The 21916-nt window shown below is 43.6% G+C and overlaps 1 protein-coding gene across 1 annotated transcript; it reads left to right on the top strand.

The window, feature by feature from the left end:
- The first annotated feature begins 1475 nt into the window (after positions 1–1475).
- On the top strand, positions 1476–21240 carry ZKSCAN8 (zinc finger with KRAB and SCAN domains 8). Its single transcript, XM_034660074.1, has 6 exons — positions 1476–1676; positions 10221–10738; positions 11570–11708; positions 14280–14371; positions 14674–14797; positions 15402–21240. Exons 2-6 carry the CDS (start codon positions 10322–10324, stop codon positions 16361–16363), a joined length of 1734 nt encoding a protein of 577 aa, XP_034515965.1. The 5' UTR covers positions 1476–1676; positions 10221–10321; the 3' UTR covers positions 16364–21240.
- The last annotated feature ends 676 nt before the right edge of the window (positions 21241–21916 follow it).

The following is a 21916-nucleotide window of genomic DNA, read 5'->3' as shown; positions in this document are numbered from 1 at the left end:
CACTGTAACTTCTTGGCGTTTAGTGCTGCAAGGTTTCCAGGACCTGGAGGGGCTAGCTATTGTTAGAAAAGGTCATATATTACTGTCTAGTAAATCCTTAGTCATGAGACCCTTCAGATGTGTATCAGAGGGCCATATGCTTGGAGGATGATTGCTAACATATATCTTGTGGGGTAGAGAGAAAGAAGTTTCCAAAGCGATTTTTTACAGGATCCCGGAGGTCAGGCTAAAGTCAAGCTAAGGTTGCCTTTTGCTTCTAGCAAAGTATTAACATTGTGGCTGCTGAGCTCCTAGAGGAAGGTCACTCTGCCTGCCTCAAGTACTTGTCAATGGGCTGTAAGCTGTAAAGAAGTTTTATTTTTTCTTTTCCCTTGTTCTCCACATCCGCTATCAGCAGGAACAGATAAAGAGGAGAGATTAAGGAGAAGATTGGAGGGGCACCTTAGAGCTCAGAATAGTGGGTAGTTAGGAAAGGTGCTAAAGCAGTGAGAACAGGGAAGGGGGACAGAACAACACAAATAAGACATTCACCTCAACCCGCACCCCCCAAATCCTATTTAGTCTGAGAAGTTAAAACTTTAAAATAACGGCTGTATAAAGTGTGCACGAACACTGCAGTAGGTGACTAATGTCGGCCTTCTGTGATCATCCCGAGTGACCTCCAGGAGATCACCAAACAGGAAGAACCGGAAAACCAGTGGAGCTCAGGCCTGCAGGCACTAGTTTTGAACAACCAAATATGATAGAAACATCATGCAAGCGGATGACATGTAAATTAAGATTTACGTCTTTGTGGAAATCAGTAAATCTTCATTTTTACAGCCAAACAGATTGTATCTTGCGAGTCAAGGATTTGGAGAGCGGCTGGCGAGCAGGCATACTCCTCCCGTTTTTGCAGACAAAGCTAACAAGCCTGGGGGTTCATCCGAGCAGTCTGAAACACCGGCTCCTTGTCCATTAGTCCTCTGTAACCTACTGATTGGCTTTCTTTCAGTCAACGAAGAATGAGTGCAGATGAGAACATAGATCCCTTTCCCTCACTTTGTGGTGTTAAAACTAGGGTCTACTACTAGTGAAGCGTCCCTCCGAAATTGAGCATTTAAAAAGCTCAGCGGCAAAGCAGGTTTTGTAAGAGATTGCAATTCAGTAAGATAGGAAACGGCTGAACACATGGAAAGATTCGTTGGGAATTTATGCTCAATCACCATGATTTTTTGAACACGACTGCGTAAGATGTTCTATTACCGGGTGCCAAAGGGGATTCCAAAGACTATCAACTGTGGCTGGCAGGAATTCCTCAAGCAACTGGTAGTCTGTGCAAGACGCCTGGACGACGGCAAGGTGTGGGCTCTCCAAGAGCTTGTAGGACGCGAGCCCGCACCCGCCTCCCCACTCCCGTTCCCGGACCGAGCGGCGCGCAGGCGCTGGCGAGCCGGAGCCCTCCGCCGGCCGACCATAGAGCGTCCAGACCTCCAGGGTTCCTAGAGGGCTTCCGGAAGTGCCTCGAGACAAGATGTGCCTTGGTCGATGTTGTGCCTCCGCGGGTCTGGAAGTTAGGGGCTGCCGGGCTCTGGTCCCGCTGCGGCTTTCTCGCGGTGTTCTCCCCGCCCTTCCTCCGGGTCCGTCCGTGTTGTGCAGCCCGCCTTCCCCACCCCCGGCCGCCCCTGGAGCTCGCGGTGAGTAACGGTTCGGGCTTCGGCCGGAGGAGGGGAGCGCTTTGTGGCCAGACTAGGCCGCCGCTGGGGACGAGCCTGAGGGTCTGGAGAGGGGCCCAGACGCGGGGGGCGCCCCGGGCTTCAGGGGAGTCGGGGGCTGGTCCCCCGCGGGCGCAGGCCTAGGCCGCGGCCCAGACTCTGTGCCAGGGACCCTCTTCTGGGGGTTCGCTTTCTTCATCCCGCTCCTCTTCCTGTGATGTTAATTTGTCTTAAAATGGGAAGCAGCCCCCACGGTATCTTTTATCCAGCCGTTTCCACCGTCTGAATTGGTTTTACTTAGCAATTTTGCATTTCCTTCACAATACGGTTTTCTTTTCTTTTCTTTTTAGCAGCAATATTTTGCTTTTGAAAGCCATAGTTATCCTTGGAAACCTATTTTTGTTGTTACTCTGCTCTTTATGGTGTATTCAGAAAATGGTGGTGTGTTGACTGGATAATTGTATAAAAGACCCATTTTTCACAACTTTGGGGTAATATGGAATTCAGCCTTACTCGAAACACTACCCCGTTTATTAAGGGTCACTAAAGTAGATGCCCCGGGAACGTTTCTGGAGGAGACCCACTTCCAAAACGCAGGTCACTCACGAGTCGTTCTGTCAGGCAACAGAAAGACTGCCACTACCACCTCCGAAAACAATCCAGACTTTTGTTGTTTGGTTAGTTCTCTTAAGTATATTTATGCAGTAATCATTGTTTTAACAAATGCATAAGCATTTTGAATTCATGCTGTGGTTGAATGTGAGATGTGGTTGATATTAAAACCAGCTTTGGCAGTTTGAGATAACTGTAAAGGATAGTTTTTGCTTCACTTATTTTTTCTTGATCTTTAAAGCCTAAAAATATCTTGTTTTGTTTTATTTTCGGTTCCCAAACATCCCAAAGTAGACTTAGTCTGAAGGAAGAAGACATTCCTTCTCACCTCTTAAAAAAATAATGCTTTAAAATCTGAGTTGTGGGGTCCCTGGATGGCTCAATGGATTAAGCCTCAGACTCCTTTTTTTTTTTTTTAAGATTTTATTTATTTATTGGAGCAGGGAGCCCAATGGGAACTGGATCCCAGAACCCTGGGGTCATGACCTGAGCCGAAGGCAGACGCTTAACAGACTGAGACTCCCAGGTGTCCCAAGCCTCGGACTCTTGATTTGGGCTCACGTCATGATCTCAGGGTCCTGAGATGGAACCCCATGATCAAGCTCAGCAGGGAGTCTGCTTAAGATTCTCTCCCTCTGCCCTCACTCCCTCCTTTCTCTCTCTCTGACATAACTAAATCTTGCCCCCCAAAATGCTGACAAAATAATGTTTAAAAAATAATAATTAAATAAAAATCATTTTTAAAGAGATTTATTGATTTATAAAGATTTTATTTATTTGAGAGAGTGTGTGTGCAAGTGCATACAAGTGGGGGGGAGGGGCAGAGGGAGAGAGGGAAGCAGAAGGGAGCCCCATGGATGTGGGGCTTGATCCCAGGATCATGACCTGAGCTGAAGGCGGACGCTTAACTGACTGGGCCACCCAGGCGCCCCTATTTATTTACTTCAGAGGGAGAGAGAGCGCGTGCGCACGAGCACTCAGGGAGGAGGGGCAGAGAGAGAATCTCAAGCCGACTCCATCCAGTCTGAGTACTGAGCCCTCCCCGGGCTCGATCTCACCACCCTGAGATCAAGACCTGAGCCAAAACCAAGAGTCCCATACTTAACTTACTGAGCCACCCAGGTGCCCCTTGATCAGGTGGGTTTTTTTTTCTTTTTTTTTAAAGATTTTATTTATTTATTTATTTGAGAGAGAATGAGAGCAAACAGGAGGGGGGCGGGTCGGGGCAGAGGGCGAAGGAGAAGCAGCTTCCTGCTGGGCAGGGAGCCCCATGCGGAGCTCGATCCCAGCAGCTTGGGATCATGACCTGAGCCGAAGGCAGATGCCCAACCAACTGGGCCATGCAGGCGCCCCTTGACCAGGTGTTCTTAAAAGAGGGAGTAAGAAGCAGTCCTTACCCATAAAGTACTTAACCAATTTAATGCAGATGTATATATGTGAAACTGAGGGGAAGGTAAATAATAGACTAATCTTGTAGTCCATATCTTTGTACATGATTAGTTATAGGTTGTAATTGTCAAAAACTTGATTGGAGAGGGAAGAGACTAAAAAATGGAAAATGAGCTACTAAAAAGAATAAACAGAGTGGGGAATGGACAAGACTTGTTGGCTGATTTGGTATAAATTATGAACAAACCTGGTAATTAGATGACTTCTATTGGTTTCGCTGTTGAAACCAATTTAGTATTTAGTATCATTTAATATGATGTTAATTATTTAATATCTTAAGCAATGTAAAGTTCTTGAATGGTGCACGCTTAACATTGAAGTATTTTGTAGCTAGTGTTGATAAGGATTGATTATAAGATGGAAGATGGCCAGTTGTTCAATAAAGATGAACCTTGGCTTTAAGGAAATTCGTAATACAACATGGTGAAACTATGACTATGCAGTATCACATTCTAAACAGTTAGAGCTTAGAGTTAATGTCCCATGGTAATGACCTTCTAAGTTTTTAAACCATAAGTAGCTACTTTAAAAACTTCAAAAATTTTATTAAATTTTAATTGACTTAAAAAATTAATTAACAAATTAAAACCATGTATATTAATCCTGGCTGTTCAAAACAAAATTGATTACCCCTTGTCTCAGACTCTCCACAAAATCTCAACCTTTTGCCCAGATTGACTCTTCCCTCAACTCTCACTAGTCCAGGAGTTTGGCCATTTCTCTATAAAATCTTCATCCATGAATTAAAGTCTTTGATGTTAAACACCGTATTTAACCCTATCTCTTACTCCTTTGTTCTTCTTATCTGTAGTTAACTCCCAAAACTATTGTTCCCAGCCTTGTGTAATTTTATTTATTTATTTATTTATTTATTTATTTATTTATTTGACAGAGGGAGAGAATACAAGCAGGGGGAGCAGCAGGCAGAAGGCGAGGGAGAAGCAGGCTCCCTGCAGAGCAGAGAGCCCATTGTGGGGGTTGATCCCAGGACTGTGGGATCATGACCTGAGCCAAGGGCAGACACTAAACCAACTGAGCCCCCCAGGCACCTCCCAACCTGGTCTAATTTTAAATATAATTTTCAAATTTTCTTCCTTTTCTCTCCACACTCTAAGTAAGGGTTTGTTTTTGTTGTTTAAGTTTCTATTTATTTTTTTAATAATCTCTACACCCAACATGGGGCTCAAACTAACAATCCCGAGATCAGAAGTCTCATGCTCTTCCCACTGAGCCAGCCAGACACCCCTCTAAGTAAGGGTTTGTAATATTCCTGGAGTTCTTGGATGGGTGTCAGGTCTGTGAACTCTGCTGAAATTGATTGTAAACTTTTGCACCTATGGACTTTTTTCTAGGGAGAAATTCTGTGTTTTCATTTGATTGCAGAAACCCTACCCCACCCTTCCCCCCCCACCTCCAGGAAAAAGGCACTCCTGAAAGAGGCACTGCTTTGAAGACTCACGTCAGGAAGTTTCTATATGTGATCTGGTTTTCCTTCTAAGGGCCTGTCTCTCCTCTTTCTTTATCCTGTATTTGGACCATGTAAAAATTATCTTGGTAGGGATGCCTTGGTGGCTCAGTTGGTTTCGGTGTCTGCCTTTGGCTCAGGTCATGATATCAGGGTCCTGGAATCAAGTCCTACATCGGGCTCCTTGCTCAGCAGGCAGCCTACCTACTTCTCCCTCTGCCTGCCACTCCCCCTGTTTGTGCACACTCTCTCTCTCTCTCTTTGACAAATAAATAAAATCTTTTTTAAAAAAAATGACTTGGTAGGAATGAGCACCTTAATCTGCTTGGGGCAGTGGAGTACAGAGTGGGGGTGATAAAGAAGACCTCATGAAAAAGGTAAGCCAGACTTAAGGTAGAGTGAATGGTCTCAACTAGACCAGGATTTATCAACCTTGGCATTGACAAGGAGCCAGATCATCCTTTGTTGGGCAGATCTATGTTGCATTATAAGATGTTCAATAGCATCTCTGCCTTCTACCCACTAGGTACTAGTAGCATCCCTTCCCTTCAGTTCTAACAACCAAAAATGTTTTCACACATTGCTAAATATCCCTGGGAGAAAGGAGCAAAATTGCCCCCGGTTGAGAACCACTGAGCTAGAGTAAAGAGCTCTGTAGCAGAATGGAGGTTTAAGAAAGCCATGTTTAAGAAGAGCTATATGAAGGTGAGCTTATAGCAGGTAAAGGTAGGCAGGTTTACATACCACAAAGGGCGTTGCATATCGTGCTGAAGAGTTGGGATCCCCCCGAAAGATTTTAAAGTGATGAGTTGTGTTACATATTAAAACAGTTTCTCTAGCAGAGTATTAATTTCATAGGGTAACATACTATAACAAAGTATCACAAGCTGGGTGGCTTAACACAGCAGAAATCAATTTTCTCATAGTTATGGAAGCCAAAAGTCCAAAGTCAAGTTGTTGACAGGACTAGCTCCGCTAGCTTCTGGTTGTTACTGACCTTCCTTGGCTTGTGGCTGCATAACTCCTGATCTCTGCCTCTATAGTCACATAGCTCTCTTCTGTGTCTGTGTCTTCACATGGCCCTCTCTTTGTATGTCTTAGTCTCTGTATCTCTTCTTTTTTTTTTTTTAATGATTTTATTTATTTATTTGACAGAGAGAGAGACAGCCAGCGAGAGAGGGAACACAAGCAGGGGGAGTGGGAGATGAAGAAGCAGGCTCATAGCAGAGGAGCCTGATGTGGGGCTCGATCCCATAACGCCGGGATCACGCCCTGAGCCGAAGGCAGACACTTAACCACTGTGCCACGCAGGCACCCCATGTGTCTCTTCTCTTCTTAAAAGTACACCAGTCATACTGTAGAAAGGCCTACTCTATTCCATTGTAACCTTGTCTTAACTTGATTACATCTGCAAGGACCCTACTTCTGAATAAGGTCACATTCAAAGGTATCAGAGGTTAGGACCTCAACCTATCTTTTGGGAGGACACAGTTCAACCCTAAAAGATACAGATCCATACTCATGGGGAACGTACAATTAAGTTAGGAAGTCAGAACTTCTTTGCAACTAATAATACATAACTACGGGAAAAGTAACATTAAAGTAATAAACACCTTAAAAAGTTATAAATCTTTTGTTCTGTGAATATGGTGAATGAGAGAATACATTTTCTAATTTTGTAATAGCATTATATTTCTAAAATAAAAATCACTTAATATCACAAATAAAGTGATAAACATTTATGCAACAGAGGTATAGAGTAAAAGGACAGTCACTTCCAATTGGAGTCATCAGGAAAGGATTTTACTTTATTTTTTTTTTTAAGTAAGCTCTATGCCCAACGTGGTGCTTGAACTCATGACCTTGACTTCAAGTGTCATGTGCTCTTCTGAGTGAGCCAGCCAGGCACCCCAAGAAAGGATTTTAAAGGAGAAAACATGTTATTTTGTCCTTTAAGAATAGGTAGTTTGGGCACTAATGAAAGCAATCAGAGAAGACTTAAATGAGAGATAGACTGTGTTTATAGAATGGAAATTAAAAATGTCAGTGAGCTGTAGATTCAGCACAAATCCTGTTCCAGGGTTTCTTTTTGTAGGAGTCTATATCAAAAGTCAGTGGACTTAGAAAAATCAAAAAAGAGGCACCTGGGTGGCTCAGTCGTTAAGCATCTGCCTTCGGCTCAGGGTGTGATCCCGGAGATCTGGGATCGAGCCCCATGTCAGGCTCTTCCGCTGGGAGCCTGCTTCTTCCTCTCCCACTCCCCCTGCTTGTGTTCCCTCTCTCACTGGCTGTCTCTCTCTGTCAGATGAATAAATAAAATCTTAAAAAAATAATAATAATAAAATTAAAATTAAAAATAGTCAAAATTTTGAAAATATATAGTAAAGTTGCAGGACTCTTAGTACTTGATTTCAAGATTTTGAAAGCCACAATAATCAAGGCAGTTTTGTTTGGTGAAAGGATAAAGGTACAGGTCAATGGAATAGAGATTCCAGAAATAGACTGACACATATGTGGTCAATTGATTTTTGACAGAGATGGGCAAAGATAATTCAAGGGGTAAAGAGTAATCTTTTCTGGGGTGCCTGGGTGGCTCAGCCATTAAGCGTCTGCCTTTGGCTCAGGTCATGAGGTCCTGGTTTCAAGCCCTGCGTTGGCTCCCTGCTTGGCGGGAAGCCTGCTTCTCCCTCTCCCACTCCTCTTGCTTGTGTTCCCTCTCTCTCTGTCTCTCTCTGTCAAATAAATAAATAAAATCTTAAAAAAAAAAAGTAATCTTTTCTGCAAATGGTGCTGGAACAATTTGGTATCTGTGTGCAAAAAAATGAACCCCTGTCCCAAACTCTGTGCAAAAATTAACTCAAAATTTGGGGTGACCATGGATTAAGCAAAGTTTTCTTAGATATGACACCAAAAGCACAATCCCTAAAAGAGAAAAATTGACAAATTCAACTTCAAAAAAGTTTCAAATTTCTGTTCTTTGAAAGGCACTGTTAAAAGTATGAAGAGGAGGGGCGCCTGGGTGGCACAGTGGTTGAGCGTCTGCCTTCGGCTCAGGGCGTGATCCCGGTGTTATGGGATCGAGCCCCACATCAGGCTTCCGCTATGAGCCTGCTTCTTCCTCTCCCCCTCCCCCTGCTTGTGTTCCCTCTCTCGCTGGCTGTCTATATCTCTGTCGAATAAATAAATAAAATCTTCAAAAAAAAAAAAGTATGAAGAGGAGAAAAGATTTGCAAATCATATATCTTATAAAGGCCTTGTCTCCAGAAGACGTAAGGAATCCTCAAAACTCAAAATAAAGCTTAATTTTGAAAACAGGCAAAAGTTTTGAGCAGATACTTCACCAGAGAAGATCTACAGATGGCAAATAAGCATGTGAAAGGATGCTCAACATTACTGGTCAGAAGGAAAATGCAAATTAAAACCATAGTGAGATACCAGAGAGTGGTTTCATTTTTAAATGAAAGCAAATAAATAATTAAAAAAACCCATAGTGAGATAGCATTACACACTCAGATATCTAAAATTAAAAATAAAACAGTATCAAATGCTTGTCAGGAAATGGAGCAACAGCAGTTCTCACATATTGCTAGTGGAATGCAAAGTGTTACAGCCACTTTAGAAAACAGTTTTGTAGTTTCTTATAAAGTTATACATATAGCTACCATATGGCCCAGCAATTTTACTTTTAGATTATCCAGGTAAAATGAAAACATGTTCACACAAGAACTCGTATGCGTATGTTCATAGTGGCTTTGCTTGTAACCCTCAAAAACTGAAAACGACTTGAGATATATCTCAACTGAGAATGGATAAACATACATCCATATAAATATCACTCAGCCATCAGAAAGGACGAGTACCCAACATTTGCATCAACATGCATGGAACTGGAGGAGATAATGCTAAGTGACATAAGTAAAGCAGAGAAAGATAATTATCATATGGTTTCACTTATTCGTGGAACATAAGGAATAGCAGGGAGGACATTGGGAGAAGGAAGGGAAAAATGAAGGGGGGAAATCAGAGGGGGAGACAACCATGAGAGACTATGGACTCCAGAGAAACAACCTAAGGGTTTTAGAGGGGAGGGGGGTAGGGGGATGGGCTAGCACGGTGATGGGTATCACGGAGGGCACATATTGCATGGAGCACTGGGTGTTACACAGAAACAGTGAATCATGGAACACTACATCAAGAACTAATGATGTACTGTATGGTGACTAACATAATTAAAAAAAACATACATCCACATAAGGAATAAACTAATACATGCAACAGAATTGATGACCTCACATGTATTATGCTAAGTGAAAGATGCCATACTCAAAAGACTACCTACGGTATGATTTTATTTATAAAAGACTGTGGAAGGTCATTAGTGTGTGGGACTAGACTTTTGGGTTGCAGGTGTGGTTAGGGCATTTAGGTTCCTTGGAGAGGCAGGACCAGTGCTCCAAAGAGTTGTAGAGGGAGATAAGGTCCACAGAAGTGGTTAGCCTTGAGAGAGGAGGGAGGATGGAGAGCACAGTAGGATAATGTCTTAGGTGGAGAAGAGCCTGTGGTGTTAGGAAAGTTCTGGACAATACCTTGAGCTAGATTATATAGAAATTAGTCTCCTCTGTTGAGTGTGAGGGATAGGTCGATAGCTGAAGTGCGTAGAAACAGTATAGCTGGTGTAGCAGATGCTGAAACAGTTAAATCAGCATCACTGAGGGCCAGCTAAGGTTTAATGCAGAACTTCAGTTAGACCCAGTCTGCATGGTTTCCTGACTTTGTTTGCTGTATTCCACATCCCCATGGAGAGGAAGCAGAAGGAAAGGAATTTCCCCAGATGGGTGTTTGGCGTGGCAGAAAGCTAAGGAGGTAAGGAATTACTTCTGGAATGGTGGAGAGGATCACTTAAATGACTGGGCCATGAGGTACATGCTGTGGTAAGGAGCTTGTTAAGATGTCTTAGTAACTTACTATGACCTTTGACTTGCTTTAATATTGTTTGACAGTTTCTCTATCCCAAGAATTGCCCTTACTGAAGAGCTCCTTGGAACGTTCTTCTCTTAAGAAGAGTAGTGGAAACGAGCCTCCTGAGCTTTTCCAGCCCTAAATGGCAGCAGAATCAAGAAAGTCGTTAGCGCCATCCCCACCTGACCAAGCTCCTGAGGAAGACCTAGTAATCGTCAAGGTAGAGGAAGATCATGGCTGGGACCAGGAATCTAGTCTGCATGAAAATAACCCTCCCGGCCAAGAGCTGTTCCGCCTGCGCTTCAGGAAGTTATGCTACCAGGAGACATTAGGACCCCGAGAAGCTCTGATCCAGCTCCGTGCACTCTGCCATCAGTGGCTAAGGCCGGATTTGAACACCAAGGAGCAGATCTTGGAGTTGCTAGTGCTAGAGCAGTTCTTGACCATCCTGCCTGAGGAGCTCCAGACTCTGGTGAAGGAACATCAGCTAGAGAACGGAGAGGAGGTGGTGACCCTATTGGAGGATTTGGAAAGGCAGATTGACATATTAGGACGGCCAGTAAGTAGGAGGAGGTGTGCGTGCTGTGACTGGGAGGTCTGGAAACGGGCTGGGGGGACGTTAGCTCCGTAGCAGGAGGATAAATGCTGGGCGTCCGTTTCTGTTGTAGGAGGAGTGAACATAGCTCTCGTGAAGCGTGGCTTGTATTTGTAGAGTTCTTTTGATTTTTGTGAAGGCTCTGTGTACATTTTTTATCCTCATAACATCCTCGCAACTATTATTATTCCTGTTTCCCAGATGGGCAGCTGATACATAGAGAGCTTAAGTTACTTGAATTACTCTGGGCACTTATAATTAAAGGTAGGTCTGAGACCAGACCTCAGGTTTCCTCAGTGTTACCAAAAGTTTTTTCTACCGAATAGCATTGCTTTAAGTTTCTGTTTTCGTTCTTCCCTTGCCTTGTGAGTGCAAAATGGCATGAAGGGCATCAGCAGAAATGATGCCTTTCTGTGCTAATCAACATGTTTGTGTTCTCACTGCCCTTAGGAAGTAGATGAAATTCTCCTTCTTCCTTTTAACAAGCACATATCCCTATAGATGTGCTCTTGGTCCTCTTAATATTGTTCGCTTCCGGGGCGCCTGGGTGGCACAGCGGTTAAGCGTCTGCCTTCGGCTCAGGGCGTGATCCCAGCGTTCTGGGATCGAGCCCCACATCAGGCTCCTCTGCTATGAGCCTGCTTCTTCCTCTCCCACTCCCCCTGCTCGTGTTCCCTCTCTCGCTGGCTGTCTCTGTCTCTGTCGAATAAATAAATAAAATCTTTAAAAAAAAAATATTGTTCACTTCCTTTCATGAAAGAATTTCTTGTAATGCAGCTGTCCCTTTGTTTTCAGGTCCCAGCCCGTGCACATGGACACGGACTCTGGGAGGAGGTGGTACATTCAGAGTCTGCGCCAGAGCTTCCAAATAGTGCGCTCCGACCTGTGGCAGCCCAGCCCAGATCTCCACTGCCGCGAGGGCCGCAGGAGAGAGGTGAGGGCCAGGTTCCATGGAGGAGGAGGAAGGAGTAGAAAAGAAAGAAAATGCCTGTTGAGTCCCAGAGGACCAGGAAGTAGAATTTTGTTTACAGTTCAGTCCTAAGATCTGGCTTTGAATGTTTATCTCAGCTTCTTTTTTTTTTTTTTTTTTTTAAAGATTTTATTTATTTATTCGACAGAGATAGGGACAGCCAGCGAGAGAGGGAACAGAAGGAGGGGGAGTGGGAGAGGAAGAAGCAGGCTCATAGCGGAAGAGCCTGATGTGGGGCTCGATCCCATAATGCCGGGATCACGCCCTGAGCCGAAGGCAGACGCTTAACCGCTGTGCCACCCAGGCGCCCCTATCTCAGCTTCTAATACAGACTATCAGTCCCATTGGTAAATTCATGAACAAATTAAAGAATTCAGGGATTTTTTTTTTTTAAGATTTTTTATTTATGTATTTGACAGGGAGACAGCGAGAGAGGGAACACAAGTGGGGGGAGTGGGAGAGGGAGCCTGATGTGGGGCTCAATCCCAGGACCCTGGGATCATGACCTGAGCTGAAGGCAGACGCTTAACGACTGAGCCACCCAGACGCCCCAAGAATTCAGGGATTTTTGTATCTTCATACATTTCTGTCATCCCAGTGTTGGCACAACATAGGCGTTTATGAGGGTTTGCTGGCATCATCACGCCACTTTCTTTGTAACTATTTCAGTATGTAACTCCTCACGCAAGAACATTTTCTTGGATAGCCACAATAAATGCATCACAATTAGGAAATGTAATGCTGATACAGTAGTAATCTGGTCCACACTTCATATTTCTGTTTTGCTAGTTGTCCCAGTAATTCTTTCAGAGTCCAGTCTAAGATTGCAGTCAGTTGTCATGTCTCTTCAGACTCCTGTAATTTGGAATAGTTCCTCAGCCTTCTTTGCCTTTCATCACCTTGACATTTTTGATGAGTACGGGTTGGTTATTTTATAGAATGGCTGCAATTTGGGTTTGTGTGATGTTTCCTTATGTGTAAACTCCAGTTGTGCATGTGTGGCAGGAACACCCCCTTCTCTGCCGTACCACAGGACTTTGTGCTGTTACTGGTGTTGGTATCTTTGATGACTTGGTTAAATTTATTCTTGCTAAGTTAGGGGCGCCTGGGTGGCTCAGTCGTTAAGCGTCTGCCTCCTGGGATCGAGCCCCACTTCGGGCTCCTCCGCTGGGAGGCTGCTTCTCCCTGTCTCACTCCCCCTGCTGTGTTCCCTTTCTGGCTGGCTGTCTCTCTCTCTCTATCAAATAAATAAATAAAGTCTTAAAAAAAAAAAAAAAAGGTTATTCTTGCTAGGTTAATCACTGTAAGGTTACTATTTCCCCCCTTATAATTAGTAAGTAATTTGTGGGGAGATACTCTTGAGTGTGTTTAAATTCTGGTCCTCATCAAGCTTTTGTTGCTAAAACACTAGTTTTAATATTCGTTGATGCTTCTTGACTGAATCAGTGATTACTAAGACTTACAAAATGATGATTTTCTAACTGTGCCATGAATTCTACATTTATTTGTTGTAACAGGGAGTGTTCCCTCCTCCCCATCTTATTTTATTTTATTAATTTGTTAGTATGGACTCATAGGTCTTATTTTATTCCAGAAATAAAATATCTATCCTTATTTTGTTACCATCTTTATTTTGATGCTTAAATTGTCTCAGATTTGGTCAGAGGAGGCTCCCTTCAGTCTGGCTCCTCCGTCCTTTTGACATTTCCCCGTCAGTTTTTGAGAACTTTTTACCTTCTTGCCTTCAGGATGTTCTAGTCTCATCTCATACTTGTTCTGCATTTCTTATTTTTTTTCATTTATGTGGTTTATAGGAGTTTGTTCCATATAAATGGATTTTTAATATTTCTAAAGAACCATAGAAACAGTTTCAGTTAGTAATACGATTCTTGTCTAAGGTACTGAGGTGTGTTGTCCAAGACACAGTAGTCTGTTAATTTTGGTATTTCAACGTCTGATATCTGTAGGGAGCAGATAGCAGCAGTCATGGGAGACATTTCAGAAAGGTAATAGAGTTAATAGAGATAAATTTGTTCTCATATTCCATTTGCCAAGAGCTCAGGACCCAAGGAAACACCGTATAGAAGCACAAGGGTAGAATGTAGCTTTGGTTAGAATGTAGCTTTGGTGGGAGAGGAGAAATTATAAAGGAATTCCTGTTAGGAAACCAGTACTTGCACATGTAACTTCAGCCTGAGTGGGACATCGAAGTGCAGATGTCTTGGGGGCAGCCATAGGTGTAGACCTAGAGCCCAAGATATTAGCATTTTATTTTATAGTTTTTATTCTTTAAAGATTTTTTTAAAGTTTATTGAAGCAACCTCTGTACCCAACGTAGGGTTTGAACTCATGGCCCTGAGATCTAGAGCTGCGTGCTCCACCGACTGAGCCAGCCGGGGGTCCCTCAGCATTTTATGTGCAAATTCTCTGACATGCATATATTCAGAAATACAAGCATCTTTGGATTGGGTTAGTGCTGGCTGCTGCAGCTGTGGGACAGGGCTGGTCTCACACAGCTCCTTTCTCCTCTCTCAGCCATCTCTACTTCTCAGAGTCCTACCCCTTCACAGAAAGGAAGTCCTGGAGACCAGGAGATGACAGCAGCACTGCTCACAGCAGGGTTCCAGGTGAGTTGTACTGCTTCTCACTGAAGCCCCCTAGCTCTGCGTGGCAACGTGGGTGGCATCTGCCTTATGTCTGGACTCTTTGTAGCAGTACTGACCAGGAATTTGCCCCAAATTCTTTTTGCATGATTCTTGATTTTCCCCCCAATAAATCTCGTGCATTTCCCTCTTCCCAGCTTTTTTAGACCCCTTTACACAGTATGTTCCCACCTCTCGATCCTCTTCAACCCTGGCGGATCTCTGACACTCTGGGTTTGAGCTATGGAACAGTTCCAGTCCCACATGGGGATTTTGTTCTGTTTCAGACTTTGGAGAAGATTGAAGACATGGCTGTATCCCTGATTCGAGAGGAGTGGCTTCTTGATCCATCACAGAAGGATCCCAGTAAAGATAATAGGCCAGAGAATTACAGAAACATGTTCTCCCTGGGTAAGGAGAACTCTGGTTATTGTTATCAGTTAAGGTGATTTGTTTATTTGTTATGTGGTGGTAGCTGTGGGCTTTCTGAAAGACACTGCTGAGTTTAAACTCAGGAACTAACAGAGAGAAACAGTGCTATAAAATGGACTTCAGTTCTCCAATCCAGGACTTACCTTGGGTACTGTTCTGTATGCAGTTGGAGTCATTTCTTCTGCTCCCAGTCCCATGGAATCTCTACCTAGATGTCACCGTTAGACCTGTTGTGCTCCGCCCTTTCAGTGACTGCAGCTTTTTTCCGTTTTTGTCCCATTAGGTCCTTCAGCAGTTCCATATTCCTTCCCACTCCCCTGCGTATCATCAGGTGATCCCTTCCCTACTTCAGTGCCCTACCAACATCCCTCTTTGTTCATGGCACTTCTTCCCCATTTGGCCTGTGGTACTTCTGCTTGACCCTGCTTTCATCTCCCTTTATAGTATGACAACATTTGGAAACAGATGGAAGCTTTGTGTTTACTGCTAGCTTTCCATGTATATTTCCCTTATGTTCAGTTCCTTTTTAACATAGAGAATAGAAAGTGACATTGGCTTGATGTTTCTCACATTTTAATTTCAGGTGGTGAGACCAGGAATGAGAACAGGGAATTATCCTCGAAACAGGTAATATCTACTGGAATCCAACCACATGGAGAGACAGCTGCCAAATGCAACGGGGATGTTATCGGGGGTCTTGAGCATGGAGAAGCCCGAGATCTTCTGGGCAGATTAGAGAGGCAGCGGGGAAATCCCACCCAGGAGAGACGACATAAATGTGACGAATGTGGGAAGAGCTTTGCTCAGAGCTCAGGCCTTGTTCGCCACTGGAGAATCCACACTGGGGAGAAACCCTATCAATGTAACGTGTGTGGTAAAGCCTTCAGTTACAGGTCAGCCCTTCTTTCCCATCAGGATATCCACAACAAAGTAAAACGCTATCACTGTAAGGAGTGTGGTAAAGCCTTCAGTCAAAACACAGGCCTGATCCTGCACCAGAGAATCCATACTGGGGAGAAGCCGTATCAGTGCAATCAGTGTGGGAAGGCTTTCAGTCAGAGTGCGGGCCTTATTCTGCACCAGAGAATCCACAGTGGGGAGAGACCCTATGAATGTAATGAGTGTGGGAAAGCTTTCAGTCATAGCTCTCACCTCATTGGACATCAGAGAATCCACACTGGGGAGAAGCCCTATGAGTGTGATGAGTGTGGGAAAACCTTCAGGCGGAGCTCACATCTTATTGGCCATCAGAGAAGCCACACTGGGGAGAAGCCTTACAAATGCAATGAGTGTGGGAGGGCCTTCAGTCAGAAGTCAGGCCTTATTGAACATCAGAGAATCCACACTGGAGAGAGACCCTATAAATGTAAAGAATGTGGGAAAGCTTTCAATGGGAACACTGGCCTCATACAACATCTGAGAATTCACACAGGGGAGAAGCCCTATCAATGTAATGAGTGTGGGAAAGCCTTTATTCAGAGGTCAAGTCTCATTCGGCATCAGAGAATCCACAGTGGAGAAAAATCTGAATCCATAGGAGTTTAGGAAAAAACCACAATCACAGTTTGGGCATTATTCAGCATTAGAGAAACCACATGCTGGTGAGAGGTCTTTCAGTGTAGTAAAAACAAAGTTTGTCATTGCTGCAGCCTCACTAGGGTCAGAATCGGTAGTGGTGGCCCAGGTAGAATAGCTCTTCAGTAGTTTGGGCCAGTGCCTTGATGCAGGTGGCTTAGCTTGACTGTCCGGGGATGTGTCTGGTGGATTGGAGCTCCCGATGGCCTAATATATCCTTTAGAAACAAGATAGCATTAGAGCAAGTTGCTTGTCATGGAGGCACTTAATTGTGTGTCTTGGGTGAGTAGCTGTAGGTGTGAGAGAGGCTACGCCTCCTAGTTCCTCTGCTGCTTCCCATCTCCTGTGATCCCCTGCTCCATTCATTCCCCTGAGGGTGCACTTGTGCTCCAAATCTGATCTGAGAAGCTACTTTAGAGTTCCAAGCAGCCTCTGTGTGAGACTTACTTTGTATTTAGCTTTCTAAGAACCTAGTTCTAGGGAAATTTTTACAGACGCTTAACGTATTTATGCTTAAGTGTGCGTTTTGTTTTATTCTAATGTTCCTGATAGTCAGTGGAAAACCATATTCCCATGCAAACTCAGAATGCTATATTTTTAACAGCACTCCAGCATTTTTCTTCATATATCACCTTCACTGACTCCACTGAGTCATTGAGCGTCCATACGTATCCTTCACCACCCCCAGCCCCAGTACCTGTGTCAGCAAAGGAAGTGATGGTTGTGGGAATGAAGCAGAGAAAGAGGTGAGTGGAGACTCAGCCTGGCTGCTCTTGAGCTTGGGTGGTTGTACCTTTTGGTGACTTCTGGCTCCTTTTCACCTTCCCACTGTACATTGTGACACACAACGGTGGTAACGCTGTCCCAGTTACAGCATCGCATGAGAGAAAGGGGAGACAGAGGTGCTTGAAGAAGACCTAAAAACCCTTACAGAGAATGTACACGCAACCCTCCCGGCCCGTTACAGTCCTGCCCTCTCAGGTTCCTACCAGTCTGCACAAACTTCCGACCAGGTGGTCTGTCACTCTTGTCATTTCCCTGGTCCCACCTCGTTAGATGGCCTTAGTACCTCACCCTTCATTCTCCATCTGTTTCTTGCCATTAGCTTTCTGTGTCCACAGTGGTGATCTGTCAGATACTAAACCTCACAGCTCCGCATCCTTCTGAATTGTGGTGTACTCCATCTGTAACCCCGCGAGACACAGTATGAACTCATCATTGCCGGGCACTATCTTTCTTGGAGGCTTTCAGCAAACCAAGGGATACTGTATAAAGTGATGAGGCTGGTTTAAGTAACACACCAGAATCTACGCATCCAAACATGGTTTGTCCTTTAAATTCGGCACTTCCGGTTATTCTGGTAGTGCTACCACTCCTCCAAATATTTGGAAGACTTGTACCCTTGAATAACATCTCATTTTTGACCATTACCCACTTGTTCATCACATTTGGAATGGAGTTACTTTTGCCTTTTTTCCAAAATCAGCTTTCAAAATTGGAATTGATTCCGTTGATCCTATTCAGAAGAATAGGATATACACCAAGAAAAGCTACACGACCTCACACTGACCGTTCTAAAGAGGAACAACACTTACTGACACGTATTGATGTTTTTCAAAAGGTCATAAAATCTTTCATCATAAAGGTCTGCCTCTTGGATCATAAAATCCTTTTCTGTAAAATCCCTTCTCTGGCCCACTCTGATCACTAACAACATTGAGGTTATTACCCTTGTTTCATTGAGTCATTGATACGCACCTATCGTTTGTCATCCTGGTTTCCTTGGTTAACTTTTTCAAAACAGTGCTTTCCATTATCCTTTGTTTTCTTACTCTCAATTTTGTTTCTTTTGGCCTATAGATTCCCTTGCATTTGAAGGGAATTCCATTCCTCATTCCCTTGTACTTGAAAGTTCAAGAAACCAGAAACAAATCTGGTTGTTTCTAGATCCTTGCTCTCTGCCTCAGTTGTGCCTTACCCTCTGTAAGATACCAGTTCTGCCTGAGGCCAGTGCTGCCTGTGTACAGATACTATACAGGATGGGTACATCATCAGAGGGAAAATGTGTGCACTCATACACGCAGTCCTCCCATGTAGTTCCGAGGAGCACTTGTCTTCTCTTCTGGTGAAAGCTCTCAGAGCAACATGCTGAAATGACTAAGTATACCAGCTACCATCTCTCTACTCACAGTAATGTGTAGCCACGTTACTTTAATCTATAATTAAGCATCTGGCAGAAATTCAGAGAAAAGAAAATATACCCAGAAAGATGAGTGTGGTGCTGGGATGAATGAAGAAAGACCGTGACTTGCAAGAATATCAAGGTTGGATCAGCCCACATATAGAAATAGCCACAGAGTGTAAGAAAGTAGAAAAGGCTTTTGTTTCTTTGGGAGGCACACGTAGAAGTCCGTTCTTGGTCTCCACGTCTCACTCTTTGCACTAGAGTGTTGTTGATCCATCTTTATGACCTTATCTTGAGCTCCTGACTGAGTGATGTGTGCTAAGTTCCTTTATATCCTACAGATTCTAGTTCTATGCCCTTGATCTGAAATGAACTGTTCAGCAATACTCTCTTCTCCCATCATGATCTCATTTTAAGGCCCAGCATGATAATAGTGGTTCTTTGGTGACTCTGCTGCCATCCGCCTTAGTCCTAGAAGACATGTCTTAGGTGTCAAAGATTTCCACCACTGAGCAAGGTGGCAGCACTAGAATGTGATAGATGATTCCCATGCAGAGCAGTTAGCTTTACTCTTGGTCCTGAGACTCTAAAGAGTACTAGCTGACATTTATTAAGCACTTACTGTGTGCCAAGCCCTATGCTAAGCAATTCTCATGGTTATAAATAGTATATCCTGCATTTTATAGATGGGGAAATAGGCTTAGAGGGGTGAGTGAGTTGACCAAGGTTATGGAGCTGGGAAGTGACAGAGCAGGGACTCTGCCTTACAGGGTCAGATTCTTGAGCCTGGGCTGCTGACCACTGTGCTAACCATGTCTCTAATGAACACCCTGACCCTGGCCAGCCATTGGAAAATTCTGTATCCCTGGCTATAAGAGCTACTGGGGAAGGGAATGTACAGTATAGTATAGTACAGTTCCATTGCAAATATTGGAAAATTGGTTGAAAATGCTATTTTGGTTGATACTATTGATGCTTTGTAGTACTAGAAAGCTAAATGATACAAGTAAAACATGTTTAAAAGAGTAACTCGGAGGATAAAGCAATAATGTACAGATTCGAGTACATTTCTCTCTAAACTGCGCCAGAGAACTAGAATTGTGGAGGGAAATGAAATATCCGTGTGACGTGCCTGGCCAGGCATATGGTCTGTTGGGATGACAGTAAAATTTACCTACAGCATAAAATGTGGAAAACCTTCAACTTCACTGCCCATTTCCAACTGCCATTATGTTTTCCTTCTGTCATTCATAGTTTTTCAAATGTATCATCCGTCGCTCAACCCCATTTTCTCATTACTACACTCTTGAAACTTCTTACTGGCTTTTGTACTCAGTATTCCACTGAAGTGTCCTCTGGATAAATATCAATGCCTTTTTTACGTTTTTGTCCTTTTGATCTATATTTCACACTGTTGAGTTTACCCTGCAACTCAGGAATTCTCTTCTTTGGCTTGTGGGATCCTTTTTGGTCACTCCCCTCCCAGTTTCTAGCTTTTCTTTATTGATCTTTTTCCTCCTCTCTATGGAAAATAACCCTCTTGTCTTGATTTTATCCAGTATTTTTTCTGTATTCACTTCTATTTATGTCTTTTGATTGTTTACATTTACCTGTATTTCAGTAACTTAATATTTCCCACCCTGTGGGTCAGATACCTACACAACTTGGTATTTGAAAACACACCTCATCATGCTTGTCCCCCAGCTCCCATTTTCCTTTTAAATAGGTGTTATTGCTTAGCTTCTTTACCCTGAATAGACTCACTGCCCTTCATACTACTTTTTTTTTTTAAGTGGGCTCCACGCCCACCGTGGGGCTCAAACTCCCGACCCCCAGGTCGAGTCCTGTGCTCTACTGACTGAGCCAGCGAGGTGCCCTGTCCTTCATATTTCTCATCCCCACCTTAGAGTTGTCTTTGTCTTTTTCTGCTCTCCACTGTACATTCCAGTTTTTAGTTTTCTCCATGAGGCTGGGTCTTTTACATTTTTGCCATCCCCTTGTAGCCTTCTACTGATCCATATCCTCTGACACCCAGGTAATTGTAATTTCTTTCTAGTTTCCTTGCTTTCAAGATCCCCATCCTGTAATACTTCTGAGGGGATCCTCCTCAGAATCCATTTTTAGTCGAGAACACTCAGCAGATAATTCTTATCAGAGCACTGGTGTTCCAAGTTCTCCCATTATTTTGCCCTTCATGCTTAATCCGCCTCTGCCTCAGCTCTGACTATTCATCTCGACTCATTGTGTTCACACTGTTGTCTTACAAAGCCCTTGCCTCTGTGCCTTTCTCAAGCAGTGTCTTTTGTTTAGGTCACTTTTTGGCCCCAGCTCTTGTTCATCACTCCCTTCAGGCCTAGCTTCTTTGTATCTTCTGAGTGAGCTCTCCCTGACTTCACTTCACACTGAGACCTCCCTTGTTCTGTGCTGCCTCAGCACTTATCCTTTGAGTTTGTACTGTGGTCCATGCACTTACTAATATGTTGCTTTGTAATTATTTTCTAGCACTCTGTATTGTAGTTCACATTTGTATTTATTTTCAAAATTAAATTGTAAGCTCCTTGAGGGCAGGAATAATGACTTTTACATTTGTATCTTTGCACCCCCTAGTGCCTAGTACAGTGCTGAGCACACAGTAGGTATTTAATAAATGCTTGTCGAATCATTGTGTGGATTATTTATGGAGTTATCTACAGAAATTTTTAAGCTGTTTTCAAGGTTATATGTCTCTCTTACCACTTTGTACACAGATCTGTTTCTGTAGTACATCTGTAACTGCCTGTTCCTCAGACTCAGACTAAAAAGTCCAACTTCAGGGGCACCTGGGTGGCTCAGTTGATTAAGCATCTGACTTTGGCCCAGGTCATGATCTCAGCATCCATGGGATCGAATCCTGCGTCCATTGCAGCATCCATTGCAGCATTGGGCTCTGTGCTTAGCAGGGAGTCTGCTTCTCCCTTTCACTCTCCTTCTGCCCCTCCCCCAACTTGCTCTCAGGCACTCTCTCCAATAAATAAAATCTTTTTTTAAAAAAAATCCCAACTTTAGGAGAATATATGAAAAAACTGAAATATGAAGCTGTCCATTTGTTTGGCCAAACTTATTTATTCATTAAGGAAGAAAATAGGAGTAAGAAACTAGAGATTACTGTGTTAAAGTTACTGCAAAGTGCTTGAGAATAGGCTTTTATATCTGAGGGCTTTATATCTGAGGTTATATCCAGTGGTTCTCAACTAGAGACAATTGGCAACGTCTAGAGATATTTCTGGTTGTACCATCATTGGACAGCTGGGATACTACTGGCATCTAGAAGATAGAGGCTAGGGGTGCTGCTAAACGTC

The sequence above is a fragment of the Ailuropoda melanoleuca genome, chromosome 5 (assembly GCF_002007445.2).
Source record: "Ailuropoda melanoleuca isolate Jingjing chromosome 5, ASM200744v2, whole genome shotgun sequence".
NCBI classification, from domain to species: domain Eukaryota; kingdom Metazoa; phylum Chordata; class Mammalia; order Carnivora; family Ursidae; genus Ailuropoda; species Ailuropoda melanoleuca.
Note: the sequence above shows the minus strand (reverse complement) of the source record. Positions and strands in the feature narration are given on the sequence as shown.

Bases quoted from the DNA above. Each gene is read 5' to 3' on its own strand.
- ZKSCAN8 (XM_034660074.1), top strand. From the start codon at position 10,322: ATGGCAGCAGAATCAAGAAAGTCGTTAGCGCCATCCCCACCTGACCAA. The intron at 10,739-11,569 runs GTAAGTAGGAGG...CTTTGTTTTCAG, and splicing joins TTGACATATTAGGACGGCCA to GTCCCAGCCCGTGCACATGG. The intron at 11,709-14,279 runs GTGAGGGCCAGG...CTCCTCTCTCAG, and splicing joins GCGAGGGCCGCAGGAGAGAG to CCATCTCTACTTCTCAGAGT.